This window comes from Etheostoma cragini, chromosome 2, assembly GCF_013103735.1.
Source record: "Etheostoma cragini isolate CJK2018 chromosome 2, CSU_Ecrag_1.0, whole genome shotgun sequence".
NCBI classification, from domain to species: Eukaryota; Metazoa; Chordata; class Actinopteri; order Perciformes; family Percidae; genus Etheostoma; species Etheostoma cragini.
In genome coordinates this window covers 18,892,730-18,913,272 of record NC_048408.1, presented here as the reverse complement: position 1 = coordinate 18,913,272, position 20,543 = coordinate 18,892,730, and the positions used below count along the sequence as shown (strand labels likewise).

At 40.6% G+C, this 20,543-nt stretch overlaps 2 protein-coding genes across 3 annotated transcripts in view; both read left to right on the top strand.

Annotated features, from left to right (window-relative positions):
- Positions 1–311: 311 nt before the first annotated feature.
- cfap52 (cilia and flagella associated protein 52) lies at positions 312–14,035 on the top strand. The gene is made up of 14 exons (XM_034896989.1): positions 312–576; positions 1,062–1,261; positions 1,504–1,640; positions 2,116–2,244; positions 2,347–2,446; positions 2,735–2,851; positions 3,219–3,319; positions 3,517–3,687; positions 4,818–4,966; positions 5,154–5,299; positions 6,261–6,412; positions 7,317–7,419; positions 13,089–13,200; positions 13,631–14,035. Exons 1-14 carry the CDS (start codon positions 516–518, stop codon positions 13,810–13,812), a joined length of 1,860 nt encoding a protein of 619 aa, XP_034752880.1. The 5' UTR covers positions 312–515; the 3' UTR covers positions 13,813–14,035.
- A 1,778-nt stretch (positions 14,036–15,813) lies between these two features.
- Positions 15,814–20,543, top strand: part of usp43a (ubiquitin specific peptidase 43a) — a 96,813-nt gene continuing 92,083 nt past the window's right edge. For both annotated transcript variants that reach the window (XR_004659988.1, XM_034896897.1), the window contains exon 1: positions 15,814–16,778. Coding sequence is in view for 1 of the 2 variants with exons in the window: in XM_034896897.1 (XP_034752788.1) it covers positions 16,167–16,778 (612 nt within the window). In the remaining variant the exon portion in view is untranslated. The remainder of the gene's footprint in view (positions 16,779–20,543) is intronic.

The window sequence follows — 20,543 nt, the reverse complement described above, 5'->3', positions numbered from 1 at the left end:
TCAGGTCTCAGATTAAATTGTAGATCCATCTCTACAAATAGCAAATAAATTAAAAGAATTCAAAATGTGTCTTAGACATGTAGTTGTTATTGTTCTTCCTAAACCAAATAGCTTTTATATTTCCCGGTGGCACAGCTATTTGACTTTTAAGTTTGTATGTGCACTACTTTGAAGAAGTAACCTTAACATTTCCAAGAGCACCTGAAGCATGGCTGCAGCGAGAATGCCTACAGTTTCACCCATAGACCGTTAATATTAATTATATATTATATTCAATAATATACAGTCTATGGTTTCCCCCATAGAAACACCAACCAATCACAGTGGCTGATAGAACCCCAGCTGTTGCTAAGTAACGTTTGTTTGGTGTAATGTTAGTTGAACTATCAGGGCTGTTTGGGAAAACTACGGTTGCGTTAGTTTTTCTAACAATACTTCAATTTTTTGATAAAAGTAGGCCTAGCTATCTCGACACTTTACAGAAAATATAGGCTATATTTATACCTTTTTAAGCTATGGCTCTTGAAACACAGGGAGTGCCTCAACTTGAACTGGAGGCTGTTATTGGGTTCAACGGTAAGTTGTCTTGCAAACGGTTCTTACCTGTTAGCTAGCTAACCCAGTGTTAACACAAATCAAACTTCAAGGAATAGTTAACGTTACAGCTAGTTAACACGCTAATTTGCGCACATGGAACACCTGGGATTCTTTTTAATTAGTGTAACGTATATATAGGTTTACAGCTAGGTTTTGTGATATATTAGCTAACTGTCAGAGCTAACGTTAGGTTTTAAAATGGTCAAATAAGGAGGTGGCCAGATAAAGTGTTTTGCTAACTAGCTAGTTAACTATTTTACACTATAGAAAGACCCCACGGTGCAGCTACTAGGTTGGACATACGTAAACTGTAAATCTGGGAAATGTTGCGCATTCTCATTGCTATCTGCAGATCTAGTTTTGAAATAAGAGACCATCCATCATGATCACAAACAGTTTACCTTTGTCCTTTTCTATCTTAAAACACGTTCTATTTTAGGTAATGCTACATTTTGTGTTATTAGGGCATGTGTTTTCTGGCCTGAGAGTCCATCCAGACAGAGAGCATCTAATCTATCCTCTGGGATGCACAGTCATCCTAAAGAGAATCAAAGATGGCAAACAGGAGTTCCTGCATGGACACACCAACAATGTATCCTGCATTTCAGTGTCCAAAAGTGGATTATATATTGCCTCCGGACAGGTCAACTTCATGGGCTTTCAGGTAGGCGTAGTTGCTATACGTTGTATTTAAAGTTTAAGAACTCAACTGAATCCTCAACATCAGCACTTACCTGTTTAATTTGTTTTCTCCCTTCTGATGTTGTTTGGAACATAAGAAAGTAGTCATTGTTTTTTGCTTTAGAAATATGTGGGCTTAATCCCATTTACACTACAGTAAGGAATGGCAAAAGAAATGTGTCATTTTCACATGTAACATTTTTAATATTTTAAATATTTGTCTAGGCTATGATTATCATCTGGGACTATGCACAGCGAACAATCTATGCCCAGCTGCTGCTCCACAAGGCAAAGGTAGAGGCACTGGCTTTCTCTCCCAACAGCAAGTACCTGGTGTCCCTTGGAGGCCAGGATGATGGCAGGTAAACAACAAGTGTGGGTGGTGCAATTCTGTAGTGCTCGCTCTTAAAAAAAAACAGATTGTGTCACAAAGGATTTAGGAAAAGAGACACGTGATCACCTTATAGACTTATTTTTACGGTCGGATCAGCTGAAAACCAGGATAGTAGTTAAAAAATCTCATAATAAGCTCTGCACTCTTTTTTTTTTTTTTTTTAATGACCAATCTCCACAGTAAGGCATGCAGCATTTTGACTGCAGTGGCCATTTTATGCAAAATGGGCACATTATTACAGTTTGTAACACTTAATAAATACTATAACTTCCTGCAAACCAGTTTTTCAGTGAAAAGAAGAGAGAAGCAAATTGTCTCTTTTACTGAAAATGTAACAAAGAATCTTACTATCCCTTAGTAGTATATATACTTAGTACTATGTAAATCCACACAACTTTACATGTTCTATATTTGTTTAGTGTTGTTTTGGGTGTTTTTTTCAGCATAGTGGTATGGGATATTGAGACCAAGCAGGCCATCTGTGGGAGCCCAGCTGCAGCGCACAGCGCTGGTCACTGCCTCACTGTGCAGTACTCTAACACAAACAACAATATATTTGTTTCTGCCGGGAGGTGAGTATATAGTGTCTATTGGCATTCTGTAAACCAATTAATGACTAGTAAGTAACTAGTTTTTTTGAGAATATTTATATCATTGGTCCTGTTTTTGGGCAGCGGAACATTGCGTGTCTGGGAGCTGGACCTCCCCAACAGGAAGATCAGGCCTACCGAGTGTCAGACAGGCAAGCTGAAAAGGATTGTGAAATGTATAGAGGTACAACGCCATTGAAGTATTTCATTCACATACTTTTTTTACTCAGCTTATTTAACTAGTTTGCAATTTTGAGGTCCATCTGAGTTTTGCAAAATGGCTAATGCCAAAAGTCACAAAATGATTGGTGGCACAGTTTCAGTAGATGCATTTGGGGGCAATGTATAGTTAACAATCTATGAACATGGCTAGCAATTTAATTTGGCATTTCAGTTTTTTAAATTCCAACTGTCCAAAAACCTACACCAGCTACATTAATATTAGTCATGTTGACTTGTTTATATAACACAGATTGCAGAGGATGATACATTCATTTTCTGTGGCACCACCAGTGGAGACATAATGAAAATCAACCTGAAGACGGGGCTTCTGAGTGACTATGGTCCAGTTAAAGCAAAATACAGCCTGGTAGGTCAGCACAACGAGAGTGCTTACATTCCTAATTTGTCTCTGTGATAGTAATTTCAGCTGTTGCTCACTCACATCGAGGACTCCTGCTGCACATAAAGAGCTGATTGGACTGTATTCCTGATGGAATGCTACTTTTGAAATATATGCAAAGGCTCATCTCATATATTTTATTTGATCTGCGACTGTAATTTATTATATCTCTTTAGTGGATAGTTGTGGACTTCCTTGTCATTCTTGAAATCTGTCTTGTTTGTGAGTACTGTATGTGCAGTTTTGCAATATTTGAGAAAACACACCAGGTCTGTCTAGACATGGTTCAGCTAGTCAAGCTACTTAAATCTCAGGCTCATTCCTTTCTGTTCAGGGTGTTAATGTCATAAGGATACTGAAGTCTGGAGACCTGCTTGTAGGCTCGGGATCTGGCACCTTCACTCTGTGTTCCAAGACTAACTTCAAAACTCTTCAGTGAGTCCAAGAACTGTGTCACTTGAATCATCACAATAAAAAAATAATCTTACATTTGGTAATACATGTTTAGCAAGGTTCACAGCTTTTTTCTCTATATTTTGTACATTAAAATACATATCTAGGGTGCCTCCAGTATATAATGTAAACAGTTTAGCTGTGGTTAGTGCTCCTTTTGTCTTCTTCTCCTATATTAGGAAAGTCCAGCTGGAAAAGGGGGTAACCTCCATCGCTATAAGAGGGGAGGGCCAGCAGTTCTTTGTTGGAACGGAGGCTGCTCAGATGTACCGCTTCAGTTATGAGAACTTCAAATCTGAACTAATTTCCACTAGCCACAACAGTGCTGTCAAGGACGTGGCCATATCTTTGTAAGTGGCACACAGACAATTCACGGAGAAAGAGTGAAAGTTCCTCCAGAGAGAACAACACGGCAAATTCTTTTACAGCTTTTGAATTTCAAGAAATTCCGAGAAATAAAACTTCCTATATAATAAATAATAAATCATGCTGTAAAATAAACCCTTTGCTCTGGAGCGTGACAAGATAGAATTATTTACAATGCACTTTTAAACTTTTTTAAATCAGTTATGTTTATGACAACATTTTGGAGATTAATATTCAGTTCATTTCCAACAAATACCAAGACACACCAACTTCTGAACAGTATTGGGCCAGCTGGCTAGTTGAGATAGGCAGGTATGTTGTAATGCCAGGTTTGCTCCCTGGGTTTTTCTACGTTTTTTTCCACAAGCACAGATTTTACAAGAAAGTTTTTATTCTTTGTGTCATCTATAGTGCAACAAGTACAAGTGATGATTAAACTTGTATTGTAAATAGTTAAACTTGTATTGTATATAGTTGTTTGTCATTTTTGGGTAAACCACTTAAACAACATTCATCTCTCATAATGTCTGACATTCAGTACCCCATTTTGCTCACTAGAGGGTGACATATGCTTGCCTCATTCAAGTCGGTTTGAGTTTAGAAAAACACTACTGGTATAGGTATACTGTACAAACACCTGTGTAATGTATTGAATCCAACATCATCATGTCATTAATTACATAGATACTTGGTTAAACATAAGGTGATATGCCTTTAACTCAATTAGCATTATGTATGGGGCAACATTAACCCAGTCCATGGGGCTTAGGAATGTTGATTAAAGTCCCCGTACAGACTAAGTACAGATTGTGGACAGGTAGCTGAATAAGGGCCGTTTCACCTCATGGGCACTGCCGAGGCGCCCTTAAGTAAGGCACTGACTACTGAAATGCTCAAGGTGCCTGTTCATGGGCAGGCTGCTCTGACATCTCTCCATGTAATGCATGTGTATAGGTCCTGTTTGCACGTGTGTGTAATTTGGGCCCATGTGTGTAATGTGTAAAGTAACAAAATTAACAAATCTACATTCTTCTTCTTCTACTGTAACTGATGGTTATAACCACATTCACTGAGCTGTAATTCCACATTTTTTACTCTTTTTTCTTTCTACTAGTGGAACATCAGAATTATTTGCCACCTGCTCTGAGGAGGACATCAGGTTGTGGCACATAGACAAGCCCAAAGAGCTGCTGCGCATTACTGTACCCAACATGACTTGCAATTCCCTGGACTTCATGGTTGATGGACATAGCATAATCAGTGGTAGGTATAAGAGAGAGATATTAGCAAGCAAGATTTAATTGGAGCTCATTATTGCAAAAAGAAATTCCGTCATAATTATATTAGTAAACCTTTTCTGAAGTTACCTACTTGCAGTAAACTGATACACATTAAATCAAATTAATTTTCCTGATAACTGGGTTTAAAAATGTATTTCACTCTCTTCTAGCATGGAATGATGGTAAGATTCGTGTGTTTGCGCCGGAAAGTGGCCGGCTCATGCTCATCGTTCACAATGCGCACAGAATGGGTGTGACAGCAATCGCTGGCACCAGGGACTGCAAGAGGATCATCAGTGGAGGGGGGGAAGGGCAGGTCAGTACATGTAACAGTGATAAACCTCAAACATAGAATTGTTTAAAAAAAAATGGTGTATCTTCCAGTGTTGTCATAAAATGAAAAAACAAAGCAACACATTGAAATCATCCACAAGCGACATAATGATGTTACATTTTAGAATTGCAGTGTGCACTAATTCCTCCAAGATGCAACTGTTTGCTACCACACACCATGTGTAGTATATGAACAGTTGGTTGCACAACGCACCATTTTCTGGACACATTTTTATATAATAATATAATTGAGAAGATATATGCTTAAAATTGGCAATTTGGGCTGTTGTGTGTTTTAGAATTCTTCCTAAATCTGATTAAATGGTTTTAAGGATAAAAATGTGAATGTTCTAAATGAAGTCTTAAATTTGAATAGGTAATTTTTTAAAGATTTAAGATAAATTAAGATTTATCGTGTTCTTGTTTTTGGTCAAATGACCATTTGAATGGGAGAGCTAGGGGCACTGCTATGATAGCATCAACATCACTATTTATAAAACACTAAGAGGGAACACATCATGAAACGTTGCTCAAAGTATCACCAGGGGCTTTCCACATGAACTCCAGCATTGAGAACATTGTTATACACAGAACTCACTTTAGCTACAATATATATTACAAATATACAAAATGAAACTATTTTAAAAGGCAGCATGTGAAAAATGAAGCAACAATAATAATAGTAAACAGTGCAAATGTAACATCTATGATACAGATCCAAGTCTATAATGTATGCACTGTACAGACCCTGCAAATCCTGGTATATGTTTGAACACTGTGGCATTCAATGTTATTGCAGTTAGACAGATTGGAAACCGTTATAATATCTTTTTTAAAGACAAATAACTGAAACAAAGATGTGAAAGCATTCTGATCAACTGTCATATCTGATGTAAAAAAGGGTCTTCGCTGAGGTTGAATGAGTTTGGGTTCACCCGTTTTAGGTGCGTGTTTGGGAGCTGCAGTCACACGGCCATCGGCTGCTGGAGACCATGAAAGAGCACAAAGCCACCATCAATTGTATCAAAATCAAGAGTGACGACAAAGAGTGTGTCACTGCCAGCTCTGATGGTGCCTGCATCATCTGGGACTTGGTGTGAGTAGCCCGTCTGCATACACAAACACTTGTGTCTGAACACAAGGCAGTAACAACAACACATACATCTCTCACATGTATCCTCTTTGTTCTTGTGTATTTAGTTCACAAAATGCCTCTATGTTTCTAGCAGTAGTATCTGTCATGCAAAGCCGCTACACTGAGTCAAATTTGCAATTAACTTATTTTGCATTTTACCCCACAACCAAAGAGCAGACCAAATGGAAAGGTGTGACTGGATCAGTTCATCACATTTTCCAGTACAAAACATATTATAAATAATTACTGATAATATACATAGATATCAGAGAGGACCTGACAGAAAATAGAGTGCTGCCTTCAGGTCCGAGTTGTGACAAGAGTGATGTGCTGAAACTGTTCATTGGTGTCTAGCTGGTACAGTAGAAATACAAAAATAAATCCATTGCATTCTTCATGAAGAAAGCTTTAAATCCTTTAATATGTGGGGCTTCTTCTCTGAAGAGAATAAAACCTTTAAAAACTCAGATGGTGTGCATGTTTTTTCACTTTTTCCCCTTCAATGACCAAGCGTCAATTTCCTTTTTCGAATCAATACTAACAAGCTGATGTTGAAAAGAATATTAGTGAGACAATAGCCTTAATGAATCTTGATTGCCCAATCAGACACATGTTTGTTTGTGTTCACAGAGGAAGTTGTGCATATGTGTGCATTTTCTATTTGCCTTGTGACTGCATGGTACATTTAAGTGTTTTTTGAATTTGTAACAATACATATTCTGTTTTTTGTTTTGAAAATTAAACATGCTTTATCACATTACACTGCACTTGACAGTTTGTGTTGTAGTCATGCTAGACCCCTTCTATACTGGTGAAAGTCAACCTCCTCTCTGCTTTTTTTCTTCTTCTGCATTTCCTGCTGTAGGCGGTTTGCAAGTCTTCAAATGGTGATTGCCAACACACTGTTCCGGACGGTGTGCTACCACCCAGAAGAATACCAGCTCATTACCAGTGGCACTGACAGAAAGGTGTGTTTTGGGACAGTGAATAGTAGAAGAAGTATTTAGATCCTTTAATTGAGTAAAAGTACTAATACCACACTGTGAAAATATTTCACTCCAAGTAAAGGTCCTTCATTCAAAACCTTCCTATATAAAATATGTAAGTATTATCACTTATCTCCAAAATTGACTTAAAGTATCAAAAGTGCTCACTAGTCTTGGTTTAGTCTTACTGCTGCATTAGTGTGTACGTAACAATTTACTGCTGTAGTCGTTTAAAGTTGCGCTAATTTTAAGTCCTTTATAAACTGTTGGGTCATTCAATCTTTAGCGATGCATCATGTTCTATAAGAACATCATATGTTTGTAGAGTTGCTGTCCTGTGAAAACCATAAATCTCAAAAAAATTAAACTTTTGTCAGTTATATTCCACCACAGTACTTAGTGCAGCAGTACACAATTCAAGGCAATTCCAGTAGGCAGTATTTACAATTCTTATTACCAGTATATCCCTTCACTGTGGTCTCAGAAATCTGCCCATGCATCTTTTTATTAAAAACAGTTTTGGTTGGTTTCATGCACTAGTTGGTAAACAAAGAGCTGGTTAGCAAATACTGTAATTCCCTGGGACAAAATTCAGCAGACATGTCTCACAGAAAGAAAAAGTAATGATTGAAAATCCCTCGGGGTGCAAAGAGACTGGCACTCACACAATCATAATCTAGATGTCTCATTATGCTGTTTTTGTTATTATAATCTCCACTCAGTGTGTGTGAGAGAAAAGCCTGCCACTCTGGTAAAATCAGCGTAGAGGAGCACAGTGAAGACCCCCACACACACACACACACACACACACACACTTGTATGTCCAAAGATTAGTTTGAAAAGCTTGTGATTTGTTTCTCAGCTGAACATAATTAAGTCGCTGTGTTGGCTGCAAGTCATTATGAAACAAAAGCTCTGCTCTCTACATAATAATAACAAGTCTCTTATTTTGTGAACCATTTTGATTAACTCAGCACTTTATTTACATAAGGTCATAAGTTCACAGTGGCAGAAGGAAATGCTTGGTTCCTGATTGTGCACTCTATCCACACCCCGTGAACCCGTCCACACTCTAGACCCATATTGTTGCCTCCTTTGCATGTTGAGAGGTGAGAACAAGTTGGGCTGTGGATGTGCTGAGTGAGCGGAGACAGTGAGAGGAGACAGAGTGAGAAGGAGGGATTCAGGGAATGGGGAGAGAGAAATGAGCGATGAGAGAGGGGAGTGCTCTGGTGTTTGTGCTTTCCTGTGGATGTGCCTATGCCACCCGAGGGCCAGCCAGAGCCACCATCTGCTCATCCTAGGACACAGGTGCTCTGTCTGGGTGAACAAATACCAATGCTCTGCTCTCTCTTCTCTCTTTACTCCAACCCTGCAATCACATCCCAGCATGCCTCTAATAAAATCACAGAAAGGAAACCACCAGAACTGAGAGAAAGTGTGAAGAGAAAGGCACTGGCCATGGAAAAACTAGGGTAGGGAGAGGTTGTATTGATGATGATGATGATGATGATGCATGTTTTGGTGTTGCATTTAGTGTAGACCATATGGTGCTTACTCTCTCCCCAGTGTAGTTTAGGAGGATGGGAATGATAAAATGATAGAAAGCAGTTTTTACATTGTTGCTAGTTAATGTTTTTAAGGTGTTTTGCTAAATGGAGAGATGTAAATGTGCTGTATTTATATAGGGCTTTTCTAGTCTTAACGACTACTCAAAGCACTTTTACATCATACAGGAAACATTCACCATTCACACACATTCATACACTGTGGCCGAGGCTGCCGTACAATGTGCTACCTGCTCATCAGATATACACTCACACACATTCACACTCCGATGCGCAGCATCGTGGGCAACTAGGGGTTCAGTGTCTTGCCTAAGGACACTTCGACACGGGACTGCAGGGCCAGGGATTGAATCCCCAACCTTCCGATTGGCAGGCAACCGCTCTACCACTGAGCCACAGCCGCCACTGTAGCTTTGATACTTACATAATTAAAATGTAGTAGTACTAGCAGCATAATATGAACATAGCAGCATATCCTGCAATAAATGTTAAGTTTTTGGAAAAATGTGACAAAGGTTCCTTGATGGAATCAAATGTGGAACGCTGTGGTTACATGGTATGCCCCTTAAGCTCTCAAACACAAAAGTGGCCCCATAAGGTCTTTTCTTTCTGAGACGTTAGTATAAGGCATCATTTGTCTTTGTATTCACTCAATAACGTTCTTGAAAGACTCAACTTGGCTCTTGTGTGGCTCATTTTGAATGCATAATTTTAAAGGATTCGTTAGCAACGCTGACCTTGTCTGTAGCTGAGGTGACTACGCTGGCTGGGACTTCAGGTCTTTTCTGGTTATAAAATGAGCATTACCAACAGCAGGCCCAGTGTTTCAGACTCACCCTTGCTTGCTGCATGTAAATAATTTCCTGGTGGCCCATGTTGTGGCTATAAGCCAGTTTCCTAGGCTGAGGTAGAGGCAACACAGATGGGCCAAGACAACTCACACAGGTGGGAGTCTCTAATAAGCTGCTGAAATTAGATAATGAAGGAGGGAGAGGCTGTGACTTTGGAGGAAGCAAAGGAAGATGACATGGGGGAAAAGAAGGAGGACTGTCAGCCCCATTCTCGTGAATGCATTATGTCAGGAACGCCTTGAGGGAATTTCTTCAAATTTGGCACAACGTCCACTAAGACTCAATGATGTACTACATAGATTTGAGTGGTCAAAGGTCAAGTTCTCTGTGATCTCACAAAATACATTTGGGCCATAACTCAAGAATTTATACAATAATCATAACATTTTACACAAATGCCTTATAAGATAAAATTATGAAGTGATGTTCTATCCTAAAGGACAATGGTTAACTTAACTGTGAAATTGTAATGCAAAAAAACTTTTCTGGCCATAATTTATGACCATAACTCAGGACAAAAGGGGAGATTGTGATCATATTATACATTTGATCAGATACTGAATTATTGACAATACTTCTGGGTGCCCATCTTGAAACTGTAGTGATTGTTTAGATATTTTTTTGAAGATGTGTGTTAAGCATCCACACTTCAGAATGTGTAGCTTCTTTGCAGCAGCATCCATAGTAAAGCATTGTCTACTGTCATGGCGACAACTTTGTGTTCAGTCAGAATCAGCTTTATTGGCCGAGCATGTGAACACATACTACAAGGAATTTGACTCTTTCTTTTTTTTTTCTCAATAAACGTATGCACTAATTGACATACAGCAGAACAGGAACAATCAAATCAATTTAATTATATATCCCTATATAACATCAAAGATTTTCCTTAAGGGGCTTCCATCGTTAAACCCTCGTCTTGGATGAGGAATAACTCCCAGGCTGCCAATCTGTCACACCGTATTGTAGAGAGGGTGAGGAGGGTTTTCCAAGATTGCTTTGATTTTGTACCTCGTCTTACTCTCCGCCATTGCCTCCACTCGGTCCAGTTCCTACCTGATCACCCAGTATGCATGCCTTAAAAGCTTGGCACGGCAAAGAACAGAGCACTGGCTACTACAGCCTAATAAAAGATCTCCAGGAGCTTTTTACACACACTGAAGGATCCGAGTCTCCTCAGGAAGAACTGTCTGCTCTGTCCCTTCCTTAAGAGGGCTATAGTGTTGTGACTCAAGTCCGGACTTTTATTGATTTGGACCCAACAACAGTACTTGTATGAGTCTGTCCACTTCAATTCCTCTCCCTGGATGGCAACTAGGACAGGGGGCCTCCTGTTCACTGCCAGCTCATTGGTTTTGCTGATATTGAGTTTTAGGTGATTCTTGTTGCACTATGTCTAAGCTCTCTATCAGTCCTCTTTACTCCTGTGAGAAAATAGTGTGTAAGTGAAGACAACATCACATCTTTTCTCACTGGAAATTATTCACTGGAATCATACATGTCAATATAGTGATTAATTCCATCTCAACCCAAAAGAGACTTAATGTCTTTTAATAGATTTCTTCAAAGTCTTTACTCCATATATTATAAGTCTGGACAGACATAAATGTAAACTGCAACTTGACTGGTTGGCGGAGGCATACAACAGTGAGGCGGTAATTCTAGGTACTGCTTTTTTGTGGTGTTTCTTGAAAAGATAGCACTCTGATGAAACACACGTCAGCTAAAATAATTTGCATATTCTGCACAGCTGTACGCCTTATGTTTTGATGTGATACTGAGTTAAACACGGAAGGATTTCAGAAATTTGTATTCGCTGTATATAATGAACCGTTTTCCCCTCCGGTTGTGGCTGTGTTTTCCCAAATTATGTTTGCAAAGTTATTTTGTAGGAATTGTAATATCACCAAGCCATTCCATCAGGATAAGCCAATATGTAGCAGACAAATCCTGTACTTTCAAACGGCCCCCACAATAATGCTCAAAGCTCATTGCTCTGAGAATCCCTCTGCAGTTTTGAAACTATAAATAAGAGTTTTTGTCCAAGCCTTATTCCTCTTCCATTCCATAAAAACCAACCGTATTTGATCTGTCTGTGTGAGATTACATGTCCCATCCCATAATGTATTACAGGCATGATCTTGTGCAGAGAAAAGAAATCCTATTTTAGAGGCTATTATAAAGGTTGGGCTCGTTGTGTGCAGCTCTGTGTAACATTAACTTTTACACATTACCTTTTACAAACAGCCAACCAATATAATACTGCATAGGATTTCATTTAGTTTAGTTAAATAGTAAGCATCTGTTTATTGTTTGTTAGCAGCAATACAGTCAGGACATATACAGAGCTTTAGTAATTTGATCTTTAAATGTCGTGTAGAGCTTTTAACACTTGATTTACTTTGAGCCTGTGTTTGGAATTGGCCTGTGGACTGTAAACACACATAGGGACTGAGATCAATGCTCAGAAGGGCCACTTCATCTTCTATTAGAACCACCTTCATGTAATGTGACTCAGAAGACCGATTTTAATTATCAAATCCATCTGGCCAATTATTTACAGTACTTAACTTTTCAAATGTAATCAGCTTAGACATGAAAATAACAAGAAAGGACCCTTGTTGCCGTGTGGTACTGTGATGTTTCTGCTGCCTGCGCTATAAATAACTTCGAATAAAATTGCCTTTTGTGGGACTTGATACTTTGACAGCTATAAAGCTTGAGGAATGATTAAGTCTCATTTACATCAGCAAACATAGTTTCAATTTGTGTGTGTGTGTGTGTGTGTGTGTGTGTGTGTGCTAACCATAGCATTTCCAAAACAGTTTATGAATAATAAAGCAGTAAAGGTAGTTCAAGGGGGTTTGAGATCACACATTGCATTTAATCCATAATAGGAAATAATACAGTTTATAATAATGACAACATGATGGGAAAATAGCACAATAACATAGCAATGTTGTCACCTGCATCATCTGTATAGTGAGCCCAATAGTCTGTCCAGTGACTGCATCAATCTACAAAAGCAATATACTATAAAAAAATTCTATAATTCAAATTACTGCAAAGAGATCAGAAGGTTATGTGTCATTTATGATGCCAGATTTTTGTTCTTCGTGGCAGTAAAGAAAAGAGACTCTCCCTCCCTCTTGGACACTGACCGAGTCTTCCATTAACAATGCCAGTGATGAACAAATATGAAATATGTGTAATGTGTTAACTTCCCTCTCAGGTGGCCTTCTGGGACGTGTACGACGGATCTGCCATTAGAGAACTGGAGGGCTCGCTGTCTGGGGCCATCAATGGCATGCACATCACACAGGATGGCAAACACTTTGTGACAGGTATGTCCCATTACACGTCTCAGACTTGTTCTGTTGCTTTGCTCCTTATACACATGCTTCGGTCCATTGCTGATAATGCTCATTTTTAGATAAAAGCATGATTGTCTTTTTTTTTGTGAATAACGTTTGTGTCCTTTAGTTAACAATTATTTAATTAACTGCTTAGATTTGTATTGATTCTGGCATTCTTGTGTTATAGTCCATTTGTCTTTTTTACTTTCAAATATAGTAGTGTGGTCTCCAACCCCTTGGAGCCTTAAAGGTCCCATGGCATAAAAATGTCACTTTATGAGGTTTTTTAACATTAACATGCCTTCCCCCAGCCTGCCTATGGGACCTTTAACTTTCATCTCCTCTGCTGATACTACAATGCCTGCTCTGATCAAACTTCTTTCAGGTCGTTGACATATTTTTCACCTTTTCACGACAGGTGGAGATGACAAGCTGGTGAAGGTGTGGGACTACATGGAAGGTGCAGTAACCCACACAGGAATAGCTCATGGTGGCAGTATCACCAGCATCAAGGTCTGCTCCAACAACCGCACCTTAGTCAGCACCAGCGCAGATGGAGCCATTCTCCGATGGCGGTTCCCTCACGCCTCTTCCTCTTAATGTGACACATGGAATACTGGACATGTCATGTGGAAGAAACAGACACTTTTAATCCAGTAACACCGTATGATATGCAAATGCAGCCAACATTCTCCCTTAATCTTTCCACTTAGTAAATGTTCCTATCAGAGTTCAATGTTAACTTTCCTATCAAAAGTTAACATTGCAGAATAGGTTTACACTCTAGCACCAAAAGAAATAAATGTAAAATTTCAAGCATTAATGACTTTGTTAGATGGTTTTCTTTTCCATCTGAGAAAGGATGATCTATAAACAAGTGAAGAGATTAGACTTCCTGAGCAGTGTACTCTCTTGAATGGTAATTCCCCACAGGAGGTGACTATAGGTGGAAATTCACAAAGCGACAATTTACTTGAATTTAAAATTACACTTCAAGGCACAGGAACTTATTTTTCACACCAAAGTGTCTGCATTAGGATTCTTTAGACTTCATGAGAACTGTGGAATGAATGCAGTTCTACAGTCCTAATTGCAGATTAAATCAGAATCTGTGAAAACAAGGCATATTATACAGTACATTACATGTACTCAGATATGATTCTTATGTATGTTACTGTAGAGACAAAGAGTAGGCCCAGATTCTTGGCCGCTTAAGCACACGGCTGCTGTCAGATAATCTATCAATAGTGATTGCCCGAAGGATTCTGGGTAAAGAGAGAGGCAACGTGTATCAGAAGTCCTCTCTAACTGTCTCAGATCTGAACCCACTCTCCTCAGTATTGTTCAAAATGGCTAATCAAAGTAATCGTCAATGTAATGTCATGGCAAACCCGCAACGTAAACCAAAATTGTGGGTCATTTTCTGTAAGGAAGTCACAGTTTTATTTGTAACAATGATAACCATTTGTACATGTTTCCTAACAATGCTGGAATAAGAGCATTGGGTGGTGGTGGGGGGTGTGGGGGGGGGGGGTTATAGAGAATAAGGGAAATATTGGATGTGGCCCTATTTCAATAAATCAGCCCAACTGGCCCACTAAATTCAATCTTTAGTACTGGTGAGCTGTGAAATTAAGCTTGGAGTGATTAGAATCTGAATATAGCACAAAAGATGGTAAATCCCCATTGAACTGCAAATAACTTGTCTGGCCAAATGGTTCTGTAACATCCATTTGACTTACTTCGTGGAGCTTCCAGGTTCTAGCAGCAGCAGCAGCAGCATTCTTGTGTACAAAGGTAGCAGCCATGCTATTTATAGGATGCTGTACATGTGTCTGTAAAAGTGAGCATGTTATACTGTGGAGTGTGGACAGAAGTGATTTCGATAGCAAAGTGAAGCAAAAGTAGACCCTTATACAGTTTTGCGTCTTTTATAATTATAATTATTATATTTAGTAATATAAACATACTGCATACAGCACTATTCTCTGGTCATTGAGAAGTTTTACTCTCATTGGTCTCACTGTATTTAATTAGTCCGTTCTCTTACTACAGAATGATGATAATATACCACCAAAAAGCTTTCAGTAGCTGATGTTTCTTCATTTTAGAATTGGGGTTGGAAATAAAGAGAGGTTGAGCTTTTTGTGACAGCCCCTATGGTAGGATCATCCAACAAATGCCAATGGTGTCTTTTTTTAAGACACCCTCTGAAGATGTTAGGCAGGTGATGTTGTAGGCTAACTAGTCCTACAGGGGGCAGTTTAAGGCTACAGTGCTTGACACCTATTAACATCAACGACTTCCTTGTTCCCTGAGCAACAAACAAGACATGTCCAGTTATGTGCTCCTTGCCAGTCAGCAACAGTGTGAAAAGGATTTCCTGCACATTGTATAAAGCTTTCTATTGTGATAAGTAATGCAATCCAGGTTAATTAAATCCATGTCTAAGGGGCGGGCATTAGACGATGCCCTGCAACTATAAACGTGTTCGTAGTAGAACCATAGACAGGAGAGGAGGGAAGAATAGAGGGAGAGAGAGAGAGAGAGAGAGAGAGAGAGAGAGAGAGAGAGAGAGAGAGAGAGACACACACACACACACACACACAGACCGACCGACCGCTTACGATCCAGCGCCGATCATCGCCATCGATGAGGAAGTGTCCTAAGCTGCTGTGTGGAGGGAAGTAGCGTCTCCTCTGTGTAGTTCCTGGAGGGAGCGTCGCGCATCAAAACACGCGGACTGGTGATATCGTAATGGGAATTATCGTGATGTCAAGGGAATAATATCAGTAAGCATGTGCCTTATTGGCACCAAATCGGTGCTACTTCAGCGGTAAGGTTTTTTTGAGAGAAAGGAGGAGGAGGAGGAGGAGGGTAGACAGCCTGGCAGACAGGTGCGACTCCACACAGCCTGTTTCATTTTCTCTCGGTCCTATGAAGTAGTAGGAGCCATGGATACCCGCAAGGAAAACAAGGCAAGAAAAGCCATGAAACCCAAAACGACGAAGCGAAAAGAGAAGAAATACAAAACTGGGAAGTTTATCAGGAGGAAGTCGCTGCGATCTTTTGGGAATTTCATGGGAAGGATCCTTAAAACTTTAGGCACTTTGGCGCACTTTGGCGACGCGGAACCACCGGACGCGGAGGACGACGACGGCGGCTTCGGGCAAGGCACTTCTGTGGGATTCAAAGACGACTGCGTGCAGAGCTCCAGAGAGGGAACCGTGAAGAAGAGCTCCGCGGCGTCCTCTACTCACGGTTCAGTGAAAGACAGGCTGTCGTGGTGCTACGGCGACAAGACCCCCGGGGTGCTGGGGCTGAAGAACCACGGAAACACCTGTTTCATGAACGCCGTGGTTCAGTGCCTGAGCAACACGGACCTCTTGGCCGAGTACCTCGGGCTGGAGCAGTACAAGTCTGACTTGGGCCACAGGAGGGTGAACGGGGAGGTGAGAGGCGAGGAGCCGCGGACCGCGAGAGGAGAGGTGACCGAGCAGCTGGCGTCGTTGGTTCGAGGGCTGTGGACCCTGGAGTACACCCCGCAGCTGTCTGTGGAGTTCAAGGTGAGGACAGAAAGAACACTGGGTGTTTTATCTAGCTACTACAGCAGGGGTCTTCAACGTTTTTAGGCCAAGGACCCCTTAATTGAAAGAAAGACGGAGCAGGGACTCCCTAGCCTACTACTTAAAATAAAGTTGCATCTTAAACTGGGCCTAAAATAACGTCCCTATAGGCCAGTAAGCCTATCAACAGTGGGGATTTTTATTTGCTAACAAAATGTTGGATTAATAGACATTTTAATTTTTGAATATTCAAAAGGTTGCAATAATTTGGAGGCCCCCCTGCATTGACTCTCGAGGACCCCCTAAGGATCCCGGACCCCCTGTTGACCATCCCTGTACCAAAGTAGAAAGTTAGGTTGCTGCTGGAAAGTAAACTACTGTGGTGCCCACAGTTTAAGTACCTGACATGCCATTTGAGGACCTTTTTGGAGACTGCTTAATAGAGAGCGAGATTGTCTTTCTATGATACTAGCAAAGTTATATTTCTTCCTTAACATAGCATGCACAGACTCAGCCCCCCAGGGGCACTGAAACCCTTAAGTTTAACCTTGTGTCAAGTGGTTTGTGATCAATTTAATAACTGCACGTTTCTCTGGGAATGTGATCTACTGCAGCACAATAAAACCAATTTCACAGGGCCTCAAGGCCTTTTAAATCAAACGATCAGCAAACCTGCGGCCAGGTAGTTTCCCAGCACAGGCGGGTGGGTTTCTGGGTGTCCAGGCAAAATATAATTCAGCTGCCTTGAGTTGTCTGCTGAGTTCTGCACTCAGGGGGTACTCGGACAAGGTTAGATACAGTACACATTGCACAGAGAGAGCAAGAAGGAGGGTCAGTGGGGGTTCAACAGGAAATGTGCGCCTCATCGTCCCCTGTGAGCTACTCCAACAATAAAGACATGTCATTATCATCAGGTTAGTTTACCTATGCACATTCTTCCCATGGAATCTCCAGTTTTTTTGTTCACAATCATAATAGCTTTTGTGTGTCCTGTGCCCTACCACCACTCAGCAGCCAGCCTACCAGCACAGCAGGTGTCGAGAGAGTTTTTTTAAGCTGCATTACCAACTATAACATATGATGGCCTATATTGGCAAAACACTTGTCTGAATAAACACGTCAGGTGAGCACTTAACTGAATGCGGTTCAAAGGGCAAAAGTCAAACCTGTGTCAATGAAGGCGCACAGCCATATTGTGTTTCAAGGGAAGCAGTAATAATAAAATAACCTCACCACTTTGCCTCCCAGTTTGAGCATTTCATTACTGTTTGTACTAGTATTAGTTTTGTGCATGCATGCAATGTGGTTACTGATTACACACAGGCTGCAGTGTCTCCAGTCGACACACCTGCCCTTCAGTGCAGCACTTGAGGTGGTTTGTCCTCATTCTCCGACTGTCATTGGGAGTATGAGGGAGTCGAGCATTCCCTGACTTATTACACAAGCTGTGAAATGCATGTGATAAGAGTTGCAACAGTATCTGCCTAAATGTAAGCATATTATTGAGGATATTAAATCAACAAGGGGTCACATACTTGCAACACAGAAGGCTTTCTTGCTTGCCGTCACAGTCACTCATGGCTGTTGTGAGCCAGGGCTGCAGGGCTTCCTCTGGGCTGACAGTCAACCAGTAGGCTGGTAGCTGCTCTGTTGCATCAACAGACAGCCTGGGGGAAGTTGTAGGGGAGTGGGTATGCACAAAAACACACACGCAGTGGCGAGACAGTATGAGTGGGATATAATTTATAATGGAAAAGGTTGAGAGAGAGAGTGCACTCTGTTCCAAAGCTGTCAGCGAAAAGTAGTGATTAAGTAGATGCTGTTTTGATCTGAAAAGTTCAGGGAGTCATCATGTAATGGATCATTAATACATGTGCAATATAAAGAGCAGATTTTAAACTCTTGTCATGGTCAGCGTCACCAACCTGAGAATCTGTAGACTTTTTCTATAATAATAAAAAGTTTGGGTGGGAAAAACATGAAGTAACCATGAATTAACACAAGGTCTTGATAGGTAATTAGGTATGGATTGTGGAAAAAATCTGGATTTATATGTAATAAAATTACCTCCTTTTGTGCAGTATTTTGTTCAGGTGATCAAATTGTCACAGGATGTGTGATTCAGTCTTTCTCCTTCAGGCCCTTTTTTACCAAAATAAGTTAAAATGGTGGCTGATATCAGTGTGTGTAATGGCCACATATTTGAAGAAAATACTCAATAATAGCCCTTGAATTTAACGTCTGAACGGGCTGTTCTGTTTAAACAGAGGTGTTCACTCTTTCCTTCTATTTTGCTCTAGTACCTCTCATCATCGTGGGATGCAATAAAATACAAAAAAATCTATGTCCTTCACTCCCCTTTACTTGCTTCGCCCCATTGCATCGATACAGTGATTTGTGTCTGTCTGCTCATCCCAGGGTGATGCAGGAGAGAGGATGTTTACTGTAGCAAGTGCATACAGCCTGGAAAAGGAGGATACCCCCTGCTGAGACTCCTCCAGTGGTGCACTCAGGGGGAGAGAGAGGGGGGGAAAGTGGGAGGGAGAGAAATTGCTGGTAAACCAAACTACATCATCAGCCCTGTGATCATCATAGCACCCCCCTGGGCAGTAATAAGAAAAAGGGACACCCAACTTTGACAACTGATGGTTATTACTAAATCTCTCCACAGCTAGGCAGTGGCCTGTAATGGGAAGTGGAAACTTTTGCAGTACTTTTTCCAACTTCTTTTGTTTGGGATATGTGTAGAGTCATTAGCCTTTCAGTAGACATCACAACATCTTAACTGAACATACCAGAATGACCTCAGGCTTTGCGGCAGAGAATGTACTCAACATTTAAATGTTGGGTTAGGGTTATCTTCTCGAAAAATTCAAAACAGGTTTTGTTCTACTTTCTTGGCCTTTTGACGAACCAAAGTGTTGTGTGCACTTATGTGTCTGTTACACTCCGCTGTATGCAAACATTAAGATTAATATTGTAATGTCAGTCTTGGTCCCAAAATCCCAGTGGACTTCAGGGTGTTTTTAATTGTGTGATTCACTGGACTGGTTTAACAAGCGGTGGTTTAAGGCTCTCATGGAAATCATTGTTAGATGCTCCTCACCAGCACACTCACTAGCATCTTTAAAAATTCTACACTTTAAGTCTGACTGATATGAATTCTGTTAGCAAATGCAGCAAAGCTCATAAATGACAGTGATCAGCCTAATGGAAGTGCTGCATTTAAAGGTCAAAATTTCCAACTGTGCCATAAATGCTTCACTACACATTTGAGGTTGATGAAATCTGGAGGGTGTCCTTCGATTGGTTGCTCTAAAAGTTGTCTACATCATTTAAACTCAATGACAGAGTAAACTCGTTCTTTTTAATGTGTTACACTCCTGAAGTAAAGGATTTAACAGCACAGAAACTACTTTAAGAAGTCGTAGAGCAGGAGCCCAGATTCCTCTTTTTTTACGCTTGACAGGATGCAGCTCTGAGGCCAGAGAAGCTCGGCCCTTAAGATGAAGCCTGGTATTTTAAGACGTCTTGTTTGTTCTAAGAGTGCAGGAAGTGTGTAACAGTAGGCAGGGCAGCGAGACGGATGGTTTGTTTGTCTTCTCTTGTCTCTCTGCTCCTTCAAGGACCACTCTCATTCTGACTCTCTGGGCTGAGATGTATACATTGTTTGTAGAAAGACACGCACGCACACATTGCTGTCGGGATATGCACCACCTGGACTCTGCTAAATGGGCACAGCAGGGCTGCCTCTCATTTCAGCTT